This window comes from Microtus ochrogaster, chromosome 1, assembly GCF_000317375.1.
Source record: "Microtus ochrogaster isolate Prairie Vole_2 chromosome 1, MicOch1.0, whole genome shotgun sequence".
Lineage (NCBI taxonomy): Eukaryota > Metazoa > Chordata > Mammalia > Rodentia > Cricetidae > Microtus > Microtus ochrogaster.
In genome coordinates this window covers 91,388,664-91,412,403 of record NC_022009.1, presented here as the reverse complement: position 1 = coordinate 91,412,403, position 23,740 = coordinate 91,388,664, and the positions used below count along the sequence as shown (strand labels likewise).

The following is a 23,740-nucleotide window of genomic DNA, read 5'->3' as shown; positions in this document are numbered from 1 at the left end:
TAGAGGATGAGCTCCAAACTCAATTCTTGGGTCAACATACTATAGTACTAGCTCTGAGATGAGGAACCCTAGCAAGATATCTTCCTTTAAACAGTTCTCTCCATAAAACAAAGAAAAGCCAACCTATAGTTCACAACCCCAGAGAACCTAGACAAAGAGGACCCTAAGAGAAACAAACATGGACCTACATAGGAAGGAGAAAAAGACAAGATCTCCTGACTAAACTGAGTGTGGGGGCCATGGGAGATGGTAGAAGGGGAGGCAAAGGAAAGGCGGGGAGCAGAGAAAAATGTATATAGTTCAATAAAAAGAATAAAAAATAAAAAATAACAAAAAAGTTTAAAATGCCAAAAAATTCCAGTTCTTCCAGTATTCGTTGTAAACAACTCGAAATATATGAAAAGGAAGAATAAGGAAGAGCACATGCAATTCCAAGCTAGGAAACAGTCAACTGTATTTTACTATTTGGCAAATTATCAAATATTCAATTTTGTCTCTTACTTTTTTCTTCCTAACCCTGTATGGTGAGCATTTTATTGTTATCTGAAAAGTGCTGGCTGTAAAATAGCCCATCATATAGACAAATCGGTTTGGTCGTTCTTCTACTGTTGGTCATTTGTGGGGCTTCCAACACATTGTTGTGATAAGCAACCCAGAACTGGCCATCTGTCTGCACACCAAAGTCCAACTCTAGTTCCTAATTTTGGAATTCTTGGCTAAAAGGTCATAAACACTGTAAACATACATGTATAAGCTAATGTATAAAGATATTAGTAATTTTCACTGTAGTCTATGTGATTATGCTTCTCTATGAAATTTTGTGCATATATGTGCATGTGCAGGTATGCCTGCATGTGTGTGTGCATGCGTGTGTGCATGCATGCGTGCGTGTGTGCGTGCGTGCGTGCGTGCGTGTGTGTGTGTGTGTGTGTGTGTGTGTGTGTACGTGACTGTGGTGACCAGAAGGAGGTGTCAATCTCCCAACAGGTGAAGTTACAGGTAGTTGTAAACACCTGCTGTGGATTCTGGGAATTGGACTCCAGTGCTCTGTAAGAATGGCAAGTGTTCTGAACTGCCGAGCCATCTCTTCAAGCCCCTCGCGTCCATCTTTCTTGACCCCAAAGAGCAGTATTATTCACTCACTCAGTATTACCATAATAGGAATGGGGAATAAAATTTTGTGTAAAAATTATCATGTCTCACAATTTATTAGTTTTGATAATATAAATTTAGAATTTATGACAATATTTACTCTACGGCATCTGCGGGAGGTGGGTGCAGACTCAACAGTAAAGCCGGCTGCATAGTGACTGCTGGTGACCCGAGGAGAACCAAGAATTCTTGCTGTAATAATGATGCTCTTTAATGTACCATAGCTAATTTTCTGAGAACTGTTTGTATCTAAGGGGTTGAAATAAATTTGGGTCTCATGCAAATACCCTTAAATTAGGAAACACTCAAAATGATCAATGCTTCTTTTCTAAGTATCTTCTATACTTAGAACGCTATTTTTCATAAAAAACAATCGTCCCTAATCCTCAAATAGTGGCTTCTCAGCCACTCTTTTATGAAAGAGTGGTAATCAGAGAATTATTAATAAATTACTAAATTAATTGTAAAACTTATTACTAACCAAATATATTATAGACCAAGAGTGGTGGGTGGCACTTAAGTTTCTTATACTGTTGGATTTTATGGGGTGATGACGTCATCTTCATTGTACTAAAAATATATTGAGAGGATGGTGCTGGTACAGGCTCTGCAATGCTCTCTCATGTCGTGTGGTGACAGCCAGCATTCAGCCACTTGTTCTATCTCGTTTTCCTTCGATGCTTCAGTCAAAATTTGGTTGAATCACATCTAAACTGAGTCTTGTTGGATCAAAATGAGGGTTGGAGAAGGGTAGGCCAGGAGGTGTACTGTCAAGTAACACCATCGCCATGGCAACGAGATATATGTGGTAGAGACCAGAGTTAAGAGTTAAGAGCAACTCCGAAAGCAACGTGAAAAGAGACTGTGTTTGGGAAAGTGCATATACGTTAGGGGTCGTGGGTGATGGTATAGAGGAGTGGGGCATGCTGGGACTTGGGATAGCATCAGAAAGTCTGGACATAGCCCGAGTGTGACAAAAGCTGGTGTCTTTCTTGTGCATGTGAATAGATGTGAAGCAAAGGCCAGCAAGGCAGTTCACCAAGTCTGTGGTAGGAAAGAGAAAGTGAGCTGATTGGAAGAGAAGCGTGGTTGCCTAGCACTGGCACTTAAGGCCTGCTACCTGCCCCCCAAGGCGGGCCTGGTGTGGGTACCAGCCTAGAAGATAAACAAGGACAGACAGAAGACTGTGGGAATGTGAGGGGTCCTGGCTATTGGCAGGACTATCTGGGATACACATGCATCTTTGTTGAAGCTCAGAGTTTCTTCGTGTGTGAGGCTAATTAGACCCCATGAGCATTCAATGCCTGACTTAGGCCTCATTAGCACAAAACCTCTCTCCAGGTGCTGATTGCCATTCTTGCTGCTGAACTCTAAAAGAAATATTTTGTGTCTCTGTAACTACACAGACAATACGGGAACTTAATGTCTTTTCTACCCTACTTCTCTTTACTTAAAAATATGAGTAATATGGAAAAAATGCCATAGGTTATTTTTCTCTTTCTTATTATATATGTATGTATGGGCTGAGGGGTGAGAAATAAATGCTCATAGAGGTTCAACTTCAGAATTCCACTGAGGAACAGATTTCCCCTATTCACACAATAACCAAGACTACTTGGATCCAAGCATGTAAAGCGTCAAAAATTCCAAATACATTTCTTTAAATGCTAACTTTTAATTCACATTTTTCTACGCAGCAAACAATGATGTTTTCTCTATAAGACAAACATTGAGAGTGTATGTAGCAATTATTATATCTGTTGGATTGTAAAAAAAAAAGTCAAAGCAGAAAATGAGGATTACAAAGTGATTTTGTGTCCACAGCCTTGGGCCAGGTCTTTAATTAACTGGCTGACTGCCAAAATTCTCTTTACTTTGATGACATGGCCAATAAGAAAAAATCCTAGTCAAAAGAAGATATGTTTGGGACTGGACAGGGAATTATTTTCTGAGATTAAACATTTAGTCACTGGTCTTTTGGACTGGGTGTTTCTGGCTTAATTTAAATCTTTTCATATTTCAAAAGTACTTGTTTGAGCAAATTTTAATTTGGTTTAAGAGGAACACATGAATCAAAGCTAAACATTAAAGTGCCTAGGAGTTTTAAGATAGCAATATATTTATATTATCAATTGCGATCTTTATTTCAACTTTCCTGGTCGCACTCATAGGATGAGGCCTTTGGTACCCAGGAGCAGGTAAGACCTGCCTATGGAGCTTGAACTTTAGCAATGCCCGGTTTCGTGGACAGGAGACTGTGCCATCCCCATCTTCACCCATAGAGGGAGCTGTGGAAAGGATGAGATGACACTGTTCCTAGATGAGTGGGGACACACTGGGGATACAAACAAGTTCCAAAGGATCTCATCCCTTAAAATATAATGAGCACCACAGGGTAGGGGGCAATGCCTTCAAGATTCAGAGAGACTGGTACAGACCTATAAACAGCAGGGTGAGAAAGAGACAAAATGGTGTCTTGTCGATTAGTGAGTGAGGAGTTGCCAGGGCAGACTATCAGAGTTCGAATCCTAGTCCTACCACTTCTTCCTCTGACACACTGGCAACATTTTTGAGCTCTGTTTACTTCAGCTCCCCATCTATAAAATGAAGGTGACGAAAGCCATTGCCTTGGAACCGCTACATGGTTTAAATAGTCAATACTTGTAATGTTAGCTGGTAAGATGGCACAGAGGGTAAAGACACTTGCTGTCTTACCGTGGCAACCTGAGTTGAATGCCTGGAACCCACAGATAACCAATCCCACTAAGGTATCTTCTGACCTACACCACACACACACACACACACGCACGCACGCACGCACGCACACACACACACACACACACACACTTTATTGAGTATTTGTAATGCAATGAAGATACTATGTCATTCATAGTGCTTCAAGAGGTATTTATTAAACACTAAAATAGATATAAATTGCCTCAGGAACAGAAGATAAGGTCCTGAAAAGCCTGCCCACAAATACTTGCTGTTTTCACACAGCAAAGAGGTAAGATAGTGGAGAAGTATTTCTTTGGGAAGGAAGTATACCTAGAATAGAAGGTTCTGATTTTCTTGTATTAGCCACACACACTCAGGTGCACACTCTGATTCCAGATTCTTCCATTTAGGGTACTACACAGTTACAGTTGATTCAAACCTGTTGTTTTCAGGTTGTTATAGATAGCTCACATTTGACTGTTACTATATTACATCTTGCCCTTGGAATCTGGGATTCACTATTTTAAGTGGAGGAAACAAAATATAAACTTCTTAACCTTCAGGTTCTGTCTGTTTTTCCTCTTTTGCTCACTCAGCACATAGTTTATTTCTTATTCATACCAGAATACTGACAAGAAGAACCACTTTCCTTGGGGGTTCTTTTCTATGTGGTGACTTAGGGACCAGGAGTCTACTTTTGTTGAAGCATTACCATCTTGATCTCTGGGTTCCTAAGTTGTTCAGGAAGAGGAGAGAAGCCTTGCTGTTAAAAATAATGTATGTGTATATGTATGTAGAGTTGTGCATGTGGCTGAATGTATGAGGTATGCTTAGGGAAGTCAGAGTACAACCATAGGTGTTCCTCGGGAGTCTTCACTGGCCTGGAGCTCATCACAAGTGGATAGACTGGATAGCCATTGAGCCCCAGCGATCCCCTGTCTATAATGTCTACTGTTGGGATTGTAAGTACATCACCATACCTGACATTTTACATGGGTTCTAGCTATCAAATTTATCCTTTCTTTAAGCAAGTTCACTTACATACTGACTCCAAGGCAAGGTAAGAAAAGAGAGGTAAGGCTTAATTTATCCCCAAAGATGTGTGTAGCCTGGTGAGCATGAGGTACATTTAGACTCATGGGTCTTGGAGTCAGTCCCTGGCCATCAGCAACACTTGGTCCTAAGCCACACACAGTCTTGGACATATACCATTATCATATATTAGTTAGCTTTAGCAAATGAAATAACAAATAACACAAAATGTCCCGAGTCTGTTCTCTACTAAGCTCTGTAATTGTCACCGAAATCTACTCTAACTTTGCTAGTTTTCTTGTTTCTCTTGAGACTCACTAAAAAGGTGGTAAAGAAATGAAAGGAATGTTGACCGAGTATAGGAAACACAGCTTAGGAGCATGAGAGAGCTGGCAAATCACTTGATGAATGATCGTCTGTAGGCCAGAAGCAGAAGAACCATGAGGAACTGGGGAGGAGGCATGAGTCCCAGTGTTGATGACCCCGTGAAGTTTCTTTCCATGCCCAAGGCTTAGCCATGAATACAAGGAAGATGACTCAAGAAAAATCTTCCAAAACCCTGTGCATTTGTGTCTTCCCCTATGAAATTCTGATCTGAGATGGACAAAACTGAACATGCCCAGAGGGAAGAGCTTGGGGAGTGAGAGATACAGCTGAATGGGCAGCTCAGGGAAGTTGCGTGAGTGAGCTCAGATCATAGAACTTTTTAAAAATATTTATTTATTTATTTATTATGTATACAATATTCTTTCTGTGTGCATGCCTGCAGGCTGGAAGAGGGCACCAGACATCTTTACAGATGGTTGTGAGCCACCATGTGGTTGCCAGGAATTGAACTCAGGACCATTGGAAGAGCAGGCAATGCTCTTAACCACTGAGCCATCTCTCCAAGCCAGATCATAGAACTTTTAAGTTCACTTGCAGAACTGTGAGAAGTGATGGCCTGTCACTTAGGTCCAGCCAAGAGTTAGGGCTGTTTCCATACTAGCAGCAGCATGGGAGGCAGGGCATCCCACCAGATGACTCAGTAAGCGAAGTACTTACTATGCAAACACAAAGGCCTGAATTTGGAGCCTCATAGCCACCTGGAAAGTGCTGTAGCACCATCTGTAATCCCAGGGCTGGGCAGGCAGAGATGGGAGCGTCTTTAGCTGTCCTAGCTGCAGCAGTGAGAAACCGTGCCTCAGAAAACAGGATGGAGGGTCATTGAGAAGAACACTGGACACTGATGTCTCCATACACCATGGAAAACTTGTGGGGGTCAGAGGATAGTTTTGTGGGGTTCTCTCCTAATTTTATATGGGTTCTGAAGACAAAGCTCAAATTGCCAGGCTTATGCAACAACTGCCTTTAACCACTTCTAAGAGCCACAGAGTCACATTCGGCCACGTGCAGATGAACGCTGGCAGAAGCAAGAGTATTCTGCGGACTGTCACACATGAAGAGATGGGGAGTCTCCACCCTCTCAGCCCAAATCTTTGATTGTGCACTGTAGGTGAATAACCGCAAACTATTAGGCCACTTCTCGGCTGTCAGTGGGCAGACACTGGTCGTCGTCTCTCATAGAGTTTACATTCTTTGCACAAATATAGTATTTAAGTATCCCAAAGAAAACGCCATTTATAGGTTACTGACTATCAAATACTCATTATCTTGGGCCTGAAATGTTATTAAAAACATTTCTGAAGAATTAAACAGCTGCTTCTTGACTGTAATAGCAGGTCCTTCTGTTTGGTTAACAGAAAAGTACTTAAGGTTGGGATGATGCTTCATCTAAGCATCCAAATTTCAAGCAACTGGCCTAATGAAAACAGCCTCTAGGGCAGGGTTCGAGAGATCAGGACGCACTGGTGACTGGAAGAGAGGGACTGATAAAGCTCAGCCTGTGCCCAGTGCTAGCATGTTCCCTGGCTACAGCTTTCCCCTAACATGGGGTTGCTTAGCTACACCAGCTAGGCACAGAGCTGACTAGCTGCAGAAGAACAAGGGATTCATAGACTCCTACAATTTGCAGCTCCACTTAGAATGAAGTGGGAACATTTCCCCCAAAGAGATTCTAAGTCAATTGCTTCCTCCTTTTGGGAATGACCCCTTCCTAAGGTCTTTCAAGGGAAGAGTTAAGATCAAAAGGATTCTGTATACAAACAAAACCATAAGTGTCCCCATCCTCCTCCTTTCTCCCCTTCCCTCTTTGTGGTCTTTCTCTCATCATGAGCACAGAGAAGAAGAAAACAGCCTGCCCTAGTGCATCCTTTTTATAGCCTCAGCAGAGGCCACTGGCTATTCCAGTGGATCCTAAAAACGGATGCATTCATCACGACAGATCCAAGGGAAACTTGATGAGCTACAGCAACAAACAGCATCTGTTGCCACATTAAGTCTGCCCAGATACCGTGCAGGCACTGTTTACTTCCCAGCAGCCCTTGAGACATCTGCACCAACCAGCACAAGTTGGATGCACCCTCCTGATTATAGGAATATGCATTGGATGGAAAATCCTGGAAGGACATAGAGTAAATCGTGGAAGCATAACTGTATTTCAGAGACCCTGCATAACTCCAGTAGGGTGACTTCCTGATCAGAGTTGGTTCTGTCGGGACAAGCTACAGAGTTTCTGGAGTCGCTGACTGTTTCCTAGGGAAGAGCTTTGTTGTGTTCCAGTGGCTCCTGGGGCACTGCACTGCAACTCTGATTTCCTTCTTCTGGCTCCACGGCTGCTCTCCGAAGCAAAGGTATGCAATGCTGAGCCGCATCTGTATTTCTAAGTTTGTGCCCACATTTTAAAAACCTCATAGTGAAGTTATAAAAGGCCATCAAAGTCGACAGTCCAGGTGACAAGTGCACATACTTCAGGAATGAAGAAAAGATCTGAGACATTCTTTGGGAAAGCAGGTATCTTGGATAATCATGGTGACCGCTCTCCCCTTACCTTGCTCTGATTGGTTGAGATCCAAGTCTGGGGCCCAGAGCACTGCCATTCCCAGGGGAATTCTTCCTGGCTAATGCTGGGGATATAGAAGTTGTTCTTTGAGGCACCTGGAAGAAAACAGGAATTGAGAATTCTTTCCCATAATACAATGCAGGTAGGCTACTGTCTGAAGAGTCTTCTCCTCTTGGAAGGCTGGCTATAAGCTACAGAAGCTGCCTCCTTTAGGAAGAACTGTCTGCAATCCTTCAGTGAAACAGCTAACTCCAAAACAAAGCCAAGGGACTACCTGCTGTCAAGAGTCAGGGAGGGCTGCTCCACAGTTATTAAGGTCATTTCAATCTTACAACAGCAGAGGGCGCACTAATGACCTTGACTTACTGAGCTATAAGAAACTACCTTCTCTTGTTTGAACAAGTGGTAGCTCTGGGAGATCATTGTGCAGTGAGCACCCTTCCTTACTCCTGTGGAGCACAGCAGGTGGGGAGATCTCGGTGCAGTAGGTAGGGAGATTTCTGTGCAGTGAGCACCCCTACTCCTGTGGATGCAGTAGGTGGGGAGATCTCTGTGTAGTAGGTGAGAGATCTCTGTGCAGTGAGCACCCTTACTTCTGAGAAGGGCAGTTGGTGGCAGCTGCACAGGGGACAAAGCCACACTTCACTTTAGCTCACAGCACAATGAACAAATAGATTATGAACTCTAGTGAAGAGCTAGGGTACCAGTCTAGACCTCGACAGTAAATCACATGCTGGGGAGCCTGGAGAAGCTATCTCTTTATTACTTACTTTTTAATATTTGTGTATGTGTGAATCTCTGCATGCATGGATCACACGTTTGTGCTGGGTGCCCTTGGAAGCAGGGAGAAGGCATCGGATCTCCTAGAACCAGAGTTCCAGGTACTTGTGAGCCAACCAGTGTGGGTGTGGGGAAATAACCCAGGGTTCTCTCAAGAGCAGAAGTGCTCTGACCGCTGGGTGGTCTCTGCAACTTTTACCGCTCTTATAATGTGAAAACATGGACTGTTATACTTCCTAAGTGAGCTACTATTGTTAAATACAACCCCACACCTCAAACATTGTGTTTTGGTGGTTAATTAGTAAATGCTATTTATAAAACATAATCAATATTGGAAATACTAGAAGGGTCTTCAAAATGCCTGTGTGAGGATAATACGGCTGGGAAGCATAGCACAAGTATGTATTACTAGCTCAGTGGGGAAAGTCCGGAGTGGAGTTCAAAGGTGTCTTCTCTTGCAAAGCTTACAGACACCTGCTTGTGCGCTCAGGTATTATGCAAAGGGAGTCCAAGAAACACACTAATATTAGTGGAAAAGATGACTTTCAATGTAAGTGTTATCCTCTGTCTATTTTGAAAAAAGTGTTTTGTTATAATTCATTTTAACACAAAGTAGAATCAAGGAAGCAAAACAAAATGGTCAAATTGGTACAACACCTGTTCAGATTAAACCTTACTGTTATTATTTCCCCTCTTTCTTTTTGTAAATGAGAACATTTGGAGAGAAGGGCTCAATGAAGATCAAACCCTGAGTATTTCCACTGACCCAATGTTTCTCCCTGGCTTTCCGCATGTCTGCCCCCATGGATTTAGAGAGAGGCTCAGCCATTTCCCCTTCCAGGTTTCAAACATTGTCCGTGTTTGATTGTCAAAATGATGGTAATCCTGTTGTGATTCCCACTTCAGAGGGAGATAATGATTGCTTGTAAATCACTAAAACTACTTGATTTTTATGGAAATTATGGGACATTCTAATTATCACAGCTTCATTGTATGCTGAGCTCAGGAGAAAAGACATTCATGGACCAGGAAATGTCGTTAGCATTTTAAAGACATCCAAGTTGACTGTAGACATTCTAGAATATTGATTAGAACAAATAACAATTTAGCAATGTATAATGAAAGAAAAGAATTCAAGGTTGTTCTGTAGAGTGGGAAAGCTAGTCATTTCACTCTGAAGTACAGTTCTCTGTATTAAGGCTGGGAATAAAGTACCCCTTAGCTTAGAGGGCGCATTCCTGACATGAGCCAACTGAAATGCTGAAAGGCATTTGTATGTATGTCTTTTCATATGTGTGTGCATGAGTGTGACAGCCCTATGTGCGTATGCCTATGGAGCTAAGGGTCAGTGTTGGGTAGCTGCCTCTGCCTGTCTCTCTGTCTCTGTCTGTCTCTGTCTCTCTCTATGTGTGTGTGTGAGACAGAGTGTCTCATTGAACCTGGAGCTCAGCAGTTTATCAACTTTCTGGCTATGGGTTGTCTTGTCTCCACCTCCTCAGGACAGGGTTATAGACATATGTCACCGTGCCTGGCTTTTATGTGAGTGCTGGAGTCTTGAACTCAGGTCCAGTGCCTATATGGCAAGCACTTTATTGACCGAGTCTCCTCTCTACAGGATCCAAACCATTTCCTGAACCTTCAAAAATCTGGTTGAGTTTTGTGCTTTTAAATATAAGAGTAAGTGAATTTTCTTTTGTTTCTCTGGTTTGTCTAGCTATAGGTGCAATGATCATTGAAAATATCCACTAGTCTGTCTTCTAACAGGAACAGCAAAGTGGTCTAGAGTGTTTGGGGTTGCGAGTTCCAGTTCTGTGTGAAGACTTTACTTCCCTGTCACTCATACTGAGTCTCTGCCCCCCCACCCCCCACCCCGGGAAAACAAAGATCAGAAATGACTGCCTAAGACTTAGCTTAGAGAAAGGGCAATGGCAGCTGTGAGGAGGGAAGGGCCTAGGCACAATCGTGGTCTCCAAACTGTGAAAGGGATGGAATAGTGGTGGGTGCTGATGGTGGTGGTGACCCAGACACACCGCAGCACGGAGGATGCTGATGGTGGTGGTGACCCAGACACACCCAGCATGGAGGACACAGACATACCGCAGCACGGACGTTACCTTTGGTGGAATATCTTCTTCCTGTCGTAACCAAGAGCTTCGGTCGAACTTCTCAATGCGAGTCGGGAGAGGAGGGTTTTCTGAGGTGGGATCTGAGTTCTGGCGTGGCATCTCAACCCTGTGAGAGGTCACATTCAGAGCTTCCTGGAACCCAGACAGGCCCTTTGTGGGTTGCTCGTGCACTGACTGGGAGACGGTCAAGGCAGGTCCCTGGGATTTTACAGCTACCAGCTGTGGGATCTAAGCAGACAGCACAAAGTCAGCATTATTAGAAGCCCATAGGTCGAAGGGACAAGAAGTTCTGCATGCAGGAGCTGAATTCGTCAGAGCTATTGACAAGGTGGTTTTCAGTTAGCAATAGCTGCACTTGGGATGAACCTCACAGGCCGAGACCCTCCCGCTAGTCAAGGCTGCACACATGCTTCTTACAGCCTCCAGAATCTTCAGTTTAGAAAACACGGAGGGCTTAATCAGGGATCCTGGCAGCAGGCTTGGTGTTTTCGCTGGAACTGCTGAGAAGTCAAGGAGTTGTGTGGTGGTAGTGACAATAATTACCTTTATTCAACATTCCTTGGACAGCAACACAAGCTGTTTTATAAGCTATCCTGTGCTCCCTCTTGTAAAGCCCTTAGCTTTGACTTCAGATACATTGTTTTGTGGAAGAGGAGATGCTCTAAACGGCTTTCCTTTCCAGAGCTCACTGAGTCCACCCTGGGGTAGACACAACCAGTCTCCTTTCAGACTTGAGCAATCCCAGGTGGAAAGAGATTAAGTAGATTTCATTGCTGAGCTTTATCATGTACTCTTTCTTCCTTATGTGTTTCTCCCCGCACCCTGTGTGTGCGTGTGTGTGTTTGTATGCAGGTGCACACGTATGTTTAGAGGCGGGAGATCAACTTCAGAATGTTTACCTGGTTTATAGTCTGCCTGACTCTGACTCTTTTCCTCCCTCCTTCTTCCGCCCTTTCTTGAGACAGGGTCTCTCTGTGCAGCTCAGGCTGGCCAGGAACTCAGTGTAGTCAAGTCTGGCCTTTAACAACGTACAGAAATCTACCTGCCTCTGTCTTCTGGGTGCTGGGATTAAAGGCTTGTGTCACACATGGCCGTCACTTTGTTTAAAACAAGTTTCTCGCTGGCTTAGAATTGCCAATTTGACTAAGCCCTGGCCAACAAGCCTCAAGGGTTCTCTGCACCCACTTCTCTAGTGCTAGGTTTACAAGCATGCACTACCATGCCTGGCTTTTTTTAAATGTGTGTTCTAGGGCCTGGACCTGGGTCCTTGGATGGCAAGTACTTTGTGGAACGGCTTATCTTAGGCTCTGCAGGACTGGATAACATACACCATCCCCTAATGCCAGCATGTTTCTTGAGGAGTTATTTCAATAGTTAGGCATGCAGTGCTGTGGTCCATGCAGGGATGGCTTCTGGGATTTTCATTTGGCCTCTTAAGAAGAATCACCCAAATCCAGGCCACGAGGGAGCCTTTCACCACTATGTGTGCCTCTGCATTCTGTGACTACTGAAGCCTGCCCTGCCGTAGCGTGTACACTGCATTCTCTACTGGAGCCTGAGTCCATCTCCGGGCCTGCCCTGTAGTCCATGAACCGTGACTCGGAAGAAAAAAAGATCTAGTGTGCTTCCTAAATTAAACCGCTAATTCAAGCTGTATTGATTTCCTGTTGGTGTGCATGATGACCTGCCAAGCCCTCTTTTGTCTGCAATTCTTGTTGGAGTGTCATACTGACAAGCAAGGAAATCCTCCGTGCTTGGCTCTGTTCGGCATCAGCCGATAGACCTTGCAATGTTCATGCGGATGTAAACACCATTAAATATATTAAATAACATTAAAACAAAACATAGTAAAGTTTCTAGTACAAAACCCAAACTCACTCGAGCAGACCATTCCAAGCACCCTAAACATTGAAGCACCTGAAGAATGCTTCCATAGAAAGTCTATACTTTTCTTTCCTCGTTATTTCAGAAGGCACACTGCCCCAGAGGGCTCCCCTTTCACAGGGCAAAGGGTCATTATAAGTTCAAAGTTGAAGGTTTTCAAAAGAAGGCAAACCCTTGTTAAATGTCCCCTTTATAAAAGTCTGCAAGAGATAATTATGTACAGATAAAAACAATCAGGGGAAGGTGTATGAAATTGGTTGGTGCTGAGACATCTTGAATTTCGTTCATTACTACCAACTTAAAACACAAAAGCATTGATTTTTTTTTATCATTATTCTTTTAAGTTCCAGTTCAAATATCAGTGCATACTTCAAAGGTGACCTGAAAACACACTGGGGAAGCCTTACTGCAGCTGGGAGCTGGGAGCTGGGAAGGAATTGAAATGTTTGTGTGAGCAAGCTGTATTACCTTTTCCCCTATGAAATTTCCACATCCTATTTCACTTGGAATTTCATCTATGCAGAAATGGTCAGGAAGCATCTTTCCTAACAGTGAAATAATCTTTCCCTACCAAATGTCTTCACACAGTGCTTCTCAGCCTCTAAAGGGCACCAGAATCAACCCGAGAGGCTTTTAGAGTCAGCATGGCAGGCCTGACCCTGAGTCCCTGGTCACCAGGGCTGAGGCAGACACAGGAGTATGCATTTTTACTGAGCTCATGGGTGCTGCAGGTTGCTGGCCTGGGGGTGTGCCTGGTCCAACCCCGAGTCCCCGGTCATCAGGTCTGACACAGACACAGGCGTGTGTATTTTACCATGCTAATGGTGCTGCAGGGTGCTGGCCTGGCAGGGGGGCATGCCTGGAGAACCACAGGCTAAGAAAGCACATGGCTATTTCACCAAGCAGATTCTAGTGCTCCCATTCAGATTTCTACCCATGTATCAAGGAAAAGAAGAATGTGTGTACATAGTCTACCTCAGAGATCTATATGTGAATTTTAATTTTCCTGCTTGTAGCTACAAGAATGCATGTCCCCACCCTGCAGCACTTGCAAGGTTCTCCACAGGAGCCACTTTACCAAGAAGTGACCTTGAAGTTGACTGAAGGTCAATTGCTCTATCTCCACACCTGTGTTCTTGAGCCTCTCAATGCAGAGAGGCTTCTGTCCCTCTGAATGCTATGCTAAGAGTCTTTACTTCTTTGGTCCTATGTCATGCTAGAATCTTCTAGACTTTTAAAGCTTTGCTGGGTACAAGTGTCCACTAGAAGAGAAGAGACATTATACCTGGGGGTCAACAGGTCTGAGCATTGGGGGTGTCCGAGCAGGCTGAACCCCACTGATGCTGAAGGACTCTGATCTTGGGGGCAGGTTGGGGTCAGAGATCCTGTTGGCGACCTTGTGAGGCATGGCAGGCGAACTCTGTCTATTTAGTCTTGAGCGTTCTTCTACCTGGAGGTCAAAGGAAAAGAAAGCCTCAATGACCAGAAGTTGGTGCCTTTTCCAGTAAGGATTTCCTGTAATCACCCACACAGGCATTTTTATGTCCCTCTGATGAATTCAAAGAGCCCAAACTTGTCATTTTTGTTTGGCAACAAGATCTTTTCTCTTCTCCATCATTTTCTTTTCTTTTCTCCTTTACTTTCTCAGTCTCATGGAAGTTCTTACGGTAAACAAAGACATGCAAGACACTTGAGCCCTTCCGTTACCCATTAGCTTGTCTTAGTTCAGCTAACTGGGCATTCACAGCCTGCTAAGAGTTTGTTTTGTGCTCCTTGGTTTACTAGCCTACTGATTAGTCACAAAGCCATGGCACCAGGCAGGGAAATGGTGTGTACTGCAGATAATCAAAGGGGATTATGGTGGGCAGCAATGCTACAGGGGAAGACAGAAACCTGCACTGGGCTGACTCAGGAGACGGGGGCACGAGCCACATGAGGACTGAGGTAGAGGTGCACACAGGAGCTCTGTGCTTCTCTGCATGCTGCTGATGGGCACGGGGGCGTCCTGGATGCTCCCTAATGGCATGCCTGTCTTACCCAGACTTCCTATATCATTTTCTTTTTCTCCTCAGGGCCCTTTCCTTTCAGATGTCTCTCCCTGTTACCCAAAATACACTGCTCCTCCCATGCTTCCTGTTCCCAGCACGGCTCTGATGCCCCACTCCCTCCGACTCCCCTCCTGCTGCCCACCTTCTAGCCCTTCATCCTCTCTCCAAGCCCTGCCCCTTCTCTTCCCACAACCCATTTCATTTCCTTGTCACGTCCTCTTCTCCAGGGTTTTTCTCAGCCTAAGGACCTCCCAGCAGAAGCTCAGAGAACAAGTGCATCTTCTTAAGTAGATAAAAAGTCACTCTCAGTCTGTCCGTACTTAAAGCAGCAGATTGACCGTCACAAGGATGACTTGAGAGTTAAATAAACAAGATGGACATCAACAATCAAGATGGAAGACCTTGATCAAATCCAGAGAGCCTAGACTCTTGCTCTGGGTTTATCTTATTCTGTCCTATATTTCTTTAGAGTCAACATAATGTTTGTGCCTCTCAAGCATACAGCACAAAGCCACACACCATTCTCCTCATACTGTGCTGGCTCATTAGAATGAGTCCTTAACTCCCTTCCGTTGACTCAATATTCAGGTCTGTCTGTCTGGATGTGCCAGCTAAGGTTTAAATTTTCTCTTTCTTTCTTTCTTTCTTTCTTTCTTTCTTTCTTTCTTTCTTTCTTTCCTTCCTTCCTTTCTCTCTCTCTCTCTCTCTCTCTCTCTCTCTCTCTCTCTCTCTCTCTTTCTTCCCCCCCTCTCTCTCTCCCTTTCTCTCTCTCTCCTCTCTCTCTTTTTTTGCCTGATTTGAAACAAAATTAAAAAATCCCACCAATTCTTATCTTCCTTACCCTATTTTGAATCTTTCTAGAAACAGGCCTGATTTTCTATTCCTAGTAAGTCTGTTTCAGCCTCAAACATTGAAACATGCTTCATTAAACCACAGATTAGGAAACGGCCCTCTTGCCTCTATGTGGTGTAATTTGAACATCTCTTCTCCCACTATGACTTTGTGGGATGTGTCTGGTTGGCCTCCACTTGTCGTTGGTTTTGAAACTTCAAGTCCTAAAAATTCACCACACACCCAATTATAGCCACAAAAGACCAGAGATATAAACCAGGAAATGTTTACTTTGTGAGTGCATAAAGAATTATATCAGCAATAATTACCTGGCCATGAACTGAGCAGAAGAGTAAAGCCAGCTATCATTTCAAGACCTCAAAGCCCCAAGAAGATGGCAACAGCCAAGCCAAGTACCATTTCTAAATCCCAGACTTCTTGTAAGAAAAGAAAGTGGCTACTCTTTGACCACCGCAATTCCTTATCTTCTCACTCCCTAAATGTTTGTGCTCAGGAACCCTGGGGAGTAGAAACAGTTGAGAGAAATACCTGGATTTCTACACTCTGGCCACCCAATATCCCAAACTCAGAGTGCACTGTGATATAGAGATGAGCATATGACCATATGTTCAGAATCAAATATATTCAGAGTGAGGCATACTTGTAATGATTATTAGTGTTAGTTTTAGCTGTCAGATACAGGGCAAAAAGTGAGTGCCAATTTCACAGGGAACTTTTGTGCCTGATTAGTTGTGTAGAGAGGCTACTAAGCAACTGCTGGACATAATTTCAATGCTTTCAATCAGTTCGCGCACTAGCGTCTACCTTTGAATGTCTTAATCTGCCATAGTCCACATCATATGAAATAATAACCAGTTGTTAATTCCAAGTCAATGATGTCAACATGGGTCAACGTGCTGAATTTTATAAGGAGGCGTTTGGACAACAAAATGGTAAAGCCATGAGAAGGTTGTGTTATTAGGGCATTTGACTACACATTCAAAAGATTTTTATGTTTATTTTGTGTGTGTGTGCGCGCGCGCCACAACACGTCAGAGGTCAGAAAACAACCTCTGGGAGTTAGTTGTTATCTCCTTCTACCATGTGGGTCCCAGGGACTGAACTCAGGTTTCCAGGCTGGGAAGCCAGCATCCTTAGTTGACGAGATATCTTGCTGGCCCTGACTCTATTTTTGTCTCTAGAAAAATCTTGCCTTAAAGCACTAAGGAAGGTTGGGACACAGATGTGCTTAGCACCAAAATTTCCCCTTAACTACTGAAGGAAAGACAGCAAACCAGACATTGGAAATAGCCTTTCCCAGAGAGAGAGAGCTGAGTGTTCTTAGACAGAGAAACCCTGTCCTGAGGAAACAAATAAACAAAAAACAAAGTGGCTCCTCCCCGTAGCAAAGCTAAGCACAGCTAAGGTGGGCACAGTCCAGACCTTCTTCCCCCTGCTTGAGGAGAGGTGCAGTGGTAGAGGATTTGCTCCATCCTCCTGCCGTCAGGGAGATGGGAAATACCAGGGGTATCAGCAGGCTGCAGTTTGGCTCTGTGAATAAAGTGGTTTTTGCACAAGCGTGAGGAGCTAATTTCAGTTCCCCAGAATCCCAGTATCCAGATGTGGTGTCTCTGCAGTGCACATCTGTAATCCCAGTGCTTTTGTGGCACAATGGGAGGTGGAGACTGGAGATCCCTAGATGCTCCCATACCAACTCCCCCTCCCCTCTCATATACAGCAGTGGCCAGCATGCATTGCAGAGAGAAGACATGATACAGTGCTAAGAGAGTTAAAAGATTATTCCTTGCAACGATCATGTAAACAGAGCTTAGGGCTGCAGGCTGCTGCAAGTTAAAATACCATTTGCAGTGGTAACGGGTGACTCAGACCAACTGATGCCATTTTAACACACATGAGAAAGCAAAAGAAATTTCTATCATCTGAAAAATGAGAAAAACGCTCAAGTTCTGCTGATGGACAGACACTACATCCTACTAACACTTCTGCAGGGCTATTCTGACTTCCTTTGAAATGAAGCAAGAGTGAGAGAATTTGAAAAGAGTGAGCTTGCCTCAGCAGCCTTTCAATGCAGACATTCACATTCCTTTCTGGCTGAAACCTGAAAATCAAAGCCTCTGCAACATCCAGACCCAATAGAATACTAAATCAAAGGGAGAAGGGGTTAGCTTGACAAAGATTCCCAAAGGACAAGTATCCCTGGCACTGGGTTACTGCGTTGAGCAGGGCAGAGATAGAAGGACCACTGGGGCTTGCTAACTGCCAGCTTAGCTCTAGCTTCAGCGAGAGAGCCTGTCTTAAGGAATACGTCATATTTTCCTCTGGTGTTTACACATGCATGTATTGGTGCATGCATCTGAACTACACCACACACACACACACACACACACACACACACACACACACACACACCCCAGAGGCTGAAGCATTTTATCACATTACTGATGAAAACTTGTCGATTTGGAATGAAGTTGGACAGAGGATTAATCTAAAAAGGAAGGATATGGTTTTGGAGATAGATTGATGGTTATTTAGAGGCCAGATTATGTTAACTACACAAGAAGAAAAGGCTGAACATGAAATTGCCAAAGAATATCCCCACACATGTTTAGAGCTGTATTAAATCCCAAGGAAGAACACAGGTGGCTGGGAAGCCTGGTGTCTTGAATGATGTCACCCACTATATGTGGCTCAAATTTGTGGTAACCAGAGACCCTCACATCTGTGGTGCTTGATGGCACATTTGTGTTGTGCTGTTTGTGTGTCCAGCTGTTAGTCTTTTACTGATAGGAGCCTGGGCTGGAAGCAGGGGAGGCAGACGGTCTACGATACTGCCTTAATGGTACCAGTAGAGATTTGCTGCCAGGAGAGCTTCTGAGAGCCCAGACACTGTGAACTAAGTATCAGTAGAGAGGGTAGGCCAGGGAACGTAATGATGGTGACAGACACACAGCAGAGAACAATGAAGCCAAGGCAGACAAGCTCAAATCAGAGCTTGCTAGAAGTTGATGGAAAGAGGCAGAAACCACAGCACACTCTCCTCTTTCTGGGTGTGTTCCAACAAGGGGAGCTGCCTACGAAAGAAGGAATTTAAGGATGCTTTGCAAGGAGTTTTGTGAGCTGCAGGTGTCCCTTTCCACTGAAAGCTGGGGTCACTGGGTCCTTGCTGTGGACTATAATGGCAGTAGCCCTGTGGAGGGCAGCACACCGGCTTACTGAACAGTTACATGGGCAGGAGTTGAGGATTTTAACTCATCAAGGCTAAGAAATGGCTGAGCAGTGGAAGAAGACAGCCAGGAAGCTTATTGCTTGGCAGCACACTGGTTCCACCGATGTAGAAGTGGTGTGGGTTATTAGGGAGTTCTGAAGCCTTAACTCCACTGGCAACTTAGTGGGATTTTAAATCATCATGGAAACAACTCTCTAAACATCCCTGAGAGGGATTACCTAGATCTGAGTATCTGGGATGGGAAGATCAACCCTGCATGTCAGTGGTACTGTGCTGAGGGCTGGAGTTCCAGAATGAATGAAAGAACAGATGATGATGGGAAGATGAACCCTGCATGTGTGTGGTGCCGTGCTAAGGGCTGGAGATCCAGAATGAATGAGAAGGACACGTGATCTGAGCACAGGCATTCCACCGTCTGCTTCCTCAGTGCTAACACAAGGTGACCAGCTGCCTCTTGCTCCCACTGCCTTGCCTTCTCTGCCATGATGGACTGCCTCTCCTGGAGCTGTGAGCCACAGTGAACCCCGGCTTGAGCTGCCTTTGCTGGGGATTCTGTCACAGCAATGAAAGGAGGAACTAACAGCATGGTCAGTGCTCTATCCGGTAGCAGAGGCACAAACCTGAATTATTTATCTAGGAAAGGTGTCAGCAGTTCCGCAAATGTCACTACAGGTCATGTTATACACTGTAACAGAAAGTGATCGAACATCCTCTTTATGCCAATCAAAGTGATTTTCTGAATAGACTTAGTTCTTGAACATTTGAAAAGTTATTTCCCTGTAATAGTGAATGTCAATTAAAAAGGACATAAACAGTGTATAAAGGTGCAAAACGTTACAGAAAATACTATTTTTTGATTGTTATCTTTCATTAACCATCATGATTAGGACATCATTTCTAGTATTTCCTATACCTAATGAGATAAGATAGAAAAAAGAAAAGATTAAGAAAATAAAAATAGAATTGTGGGTCTGGTTCTGGTAATTTTTTTAAAAACAGCCTAGATATAAATACCTAAAGAAGCAGTTGACAAATAAGAAACGGCCTTAAGCACCTCTGTAAGTGGTTAGATATGATCACAAGAATACAAGGAAGTCACTGGGTGTCCCACCGACAGTTCTGGAGACTGATGTGCCAAGTGTGGGGGGTCAGTTTTGTCTGGGTTACTGATTTTTGCTTTACCAGTTTGGTTATAATCTCTTTATTTTTTCTTCAAACCAACAGGTTTCTATTTTTTTTGTTTTTTGTTTTTTGTTTTTCAAGACAGGGGTTCTCTGTAGCTTTGGTGCCTGTTCCGGAACTAGCTCTTGTAGACCAGGCTGGCCTCGAACTCCCAGAGATCTGCCTGCCTCTGCCTCCTGAGTGCTGGAATTAAAGGCGTGCGCCACCACCACCCTGCTAAACCAACAGTTTTAAGTTATATTTTATAACCAGTTCATCACAGAGCCGTACTCCTAAAATCCTGCCTTAGTCTGTGGGTTGAGAAAATGAAGGATTATTAGCTTGGGTATAGCCACAGGTGTGTAGCCCTTTGTGCACCTCTGAGAGCACAATGAACAAGGCAGGGTGAGCAGCACCACCAATGTCTCAGCACAGCTGTCGGCTATGGGCAGGACATGACCCTCCCGACTCCTGCAAGGCGTGCATCATATTCCCCCATTAATCGTCCTCATGCGACATAGCCAACGGGATTCCCTGTGTGAGCATGGTGTGAGGAGGGTGTGCACGTGTGAGTGTCTGAGTGTGTGTTCTGTGTGTGTGCACGCGTGTGCACATGCACGTGTGTGGAAGCCAAAGGCCAGTCTTGGTTATGACTCCCCAGGTGCCTGCCATTGCCTTGTTTTCTGAGATAGTCTCTCAGTGGGTGCCAGCATCAGGACAGGCTGGAATTGGGCCCCAGATATCCTCTTGACTCCACCTTTCCATTTCCGGGATTATAGGCATTCTCCACCAGGCCTGGGTTTTTTTTGTGAATACCGAAGGTTGCACTCAAGTCCTTGTGCTTACGAGGTGAGCACTTTACCATGTCCCTAGCGCCTCTAAATAGACCTGTATAAGGAAAACTAATTTTTGTTGCTTTTTCCCTATTGAAACCCACTTTACTCGAGAAGGCGCACAAGAAAAATACGACGAGCAGTACCAGGCATATCAGCATTCCTCTGCAGTGACATCATGGCCCCTCCAGAAGTGAGGTGTGCCTCTTATGATGGGTGTCTTCCAACTGTACAATGGGATTCTGGGCTCCTGTTGGATGAGCTCCCAGTGGTGAACTGGAGCAATGGACACAGCAACTCTCTTACCTCTTTGGCCCAGGCTGGCTTCTCACTGGGACTCATGCCCTCCTTGTAATGGTACAGCGGCTTCTTCTCCAAGGGCCTCTGCTCCTGCCTCTGATGCTGGAGGGACACCAGATAGTCCCGCTCTTGCTTTAGCTGCCTCTGAAGTCTTTCCGCTTGCCTCTGCTCTTCCAGCTGCTTGCGCTTGTATTCCTACCCAGAGCAGGAAGAGCAAAGAGAGCACGTGACCACATGGAACCACATTGCCACGCTGAGCATCAGCAAAGCATGCAGTGGAGACAACAGAAAACGGGAGACAAACAGAATTCCAAGAAGGATACAAAGTACCCACAGATAACTCAGGCCTCGTGTTAGTGTCCACACGGAATATGTCAATACAAACATGACGTATGGCATGCCGGGTTGCCTACAGAGCACCACTCGGAAAGTGACATGTCCCTGGAGAATTTCAACAGGGATGCAGGGTAGTCAGACTGTCATCTCTAGAAGGAGTCATTCACTGCCTGATTTGGTAATTCAGTCATTGACAGACATGTGGTAGAGTATACAACCAAATAAACAACCAAATAACCAAATAATCAAACAGCCAAATAAATAACCAGACTTTGCTATCATTTAAATAAAACCTGTACTAACTCAAGCTATTTGCAAGTTTATGTTTCAGGTTAAAAAGATGGCAGAATGCCACTGAAAAAACAAAAAGGGTACACCAAGAAGCCCATGTGGAGAGCTGTGTAGCAGCAATAATAGAAGGTCTTCCAGTGGATGCGGCATGAGCAGGAAACAAACTGTTCCCATTGTAAGGGCAGGGCTAACAGCCTGCGAAGGACACATGACTGCAGGGCTGAACAGGCTCTGTGGCCGCGGTCCATTTGCTGTGATTGTATTCCTGCGTGTTGCAAACGGCTTTCAAAATTACATGGCAATAAACATGGTGGGTCTTGAATGTAGTCTGAACTTATAATAAGGCTGGATTCATGCTAAAGTTTCACAAGTGGAGGGAGTTAATAAAGCGTGATAAAGTGTTGAGGACTTAGCAAACTGGGTCAGGAAATTGTATGAGGCCTCTGTGAGATTCCGGGGTCTAGGAGGTTGATTTTTAATCGGCATGTTAGGAGGAGGAAACACAAAGACACACACACACACACACACACACACATATGCAGACACGCACACACTCATATACGCACGCGAGCATGCACGCACTCAGGGTGAACACCAGGCAGGTCTGCTGGTGTGTGACTTTCCCATTACCAGAAGTAGAGCTTGTTCATGCAGTAGCTGCTGCTGTAAGATCTCTAACTGTCTCTGCTCCTCCTCTAACTGTCGCCTGATGTACTCCTGGAGAGGCAGCAGCAGAGAGTAGGGCAGAACGGAAAGAGGAAAAGAGAGAGAAAGAACCAGTAATTGCATAGGTAACAGGAGCTTCCAAGGGAAATGGAGGAGAAGGGAGGGGGAAGCGTACCCAGCACCTCACCGCACAGGAAGAGGAGGCCACAGCAAAGCAAGCCTTTCGGTGCAGTCTGAAGCACAGCCCCCGTGCCAGCAGCAGCTGACTGAGAGGGATCGGGAATTCCCTGTCTCTGGTTTTAATGAAACTAGCTTTATGTTAAAGCTCGTTATTAGGCACCTTTCTTATAGACTCCTTGGAATTAACAATGCTATAAAGTTCTGAGGCTCTGTGCCAACAGCAGGCACAGAACACAAGAGCAAGGTTAGTGTGCTCAGTCTGGATAACAGATCCATCCCATAGCTCGCTGGCTCGGACTGTGATTTTATCCATTAGAGAAGCCACTGCCAGGAGATGGAGAACAGAAGTAAGCTGAGTAGCATGGTTCATCTTCAATGATGGTAGAGTGGACTTGGTTCCATGCTTAGGGAAGTCAGAAGTTCTAGGAATGTCAGGGGAGACCCTGGCTTACGTAGGAAGCATGGACACTGTCAAGCTGTGTACTTGTCTGTTTGAGCAGGTAAGAACTATTGCTTGAGGAAAAGGCAAAAATCATAGTAGAACAGCCCTTGGAGACTAAGTTCTATGCCCCAGAGAGCTCCCTGGTGCTGCAGTTCCCATGGGGCACGTTGTGGGTGGGCTTCCCACGTCCCAGTACCTGCTCATGCTCCGCGCGCCTCCTCTCCTCCTCCCTGCGCATCTGCTCTTCATAGTGTCGGCGCTGTTCCCGTTCCTGCTGCTTCCGGAGCTCCTTCTCTCGCCTTTGTTGCTGTGGGTGACAAGCAGACACCATGTTAGCGGTGGGTACTCGTGAGATTAGCATGACATCTGCCCCAACAGACATGAGCTCTCAAGGACAGATGCCCAAGTGCTCCAAGGCTTTTCCTCTCGGGCCACTGGGGGACACATGGACAAGGAGGGGTGATATCAAGAGATTTGGAGTTGTGTAGACCATGTTGTCATTTGCCAGGAATGCGGACTCTCCCCAAGACATATTCTTTCTGTGGCCATTTGGGACTGCCAAAACAGGCTACAAAAGACCAGCCATCTTCGATCTGTCAGACTCTAGAAACCCATTGCATTGCATCAGTCAATCATTTCACTATCAGACCACACAAAGATTTCAGAGATACAAGGCTCAAATAAATGGAGTGGATATTCAAAGCCACATGCAGAGTCCACAGAACTCCCAGACTCCCACCTAGACCACATCCCTGTGGCTCATACTGGGCTG

The 23,740-nt window shown here is 44.8% G+C and overlaps 1 protein-coding gene across 6 annotated transcripts in view; it reads right to left on the bottom strand.

The window, feature by feature from the left end:
- The window catches only part of Tnik (TRAF2 and NCK interacting kinase), a 417,009-nt gene that overhangs the window by 54,413 nt on the left and 338,856 nt on the right, over window positions 1-23,740 (bottom strand). For 3 of the 6 annotated variants that reach the window (XM_026782809.1, XM_005343909.2, XM_005343910.2), the window contains exons 13-18: window positions 23,165-23,275; window positions 22,311-22,397; window positions 21,060-21,248; window positions 13,919-14,083; window positions 10,738-10,977; window positions 7,832-7,938 (exon numbers count right to left, since the gene is read on the bottom strand). In XM_026782809.1, the coding sequence (XP_026638610.1) occupies window positions 7,832-7,938; window positions 10,738-10,977; window positions 13,919-14,083; window positions 21,060-21,248; window positions 22,311-22,397; window positions 23,165-23,275 (899 nt within the window). The remainder of the gene's footprint in view (window positions 1-7,831; window positions 7,939-10,737; window positions 10,978-13,918; window positions 14,084-21,059; window positions 21,249-22,310; window positions 22,398-23,164; window positions 23,276-23,740) is intronic. The other 3 variants (XM_026782806.1, XM_013347814.2, XM_005343911.2) reach the window with 1 other exon arrangement.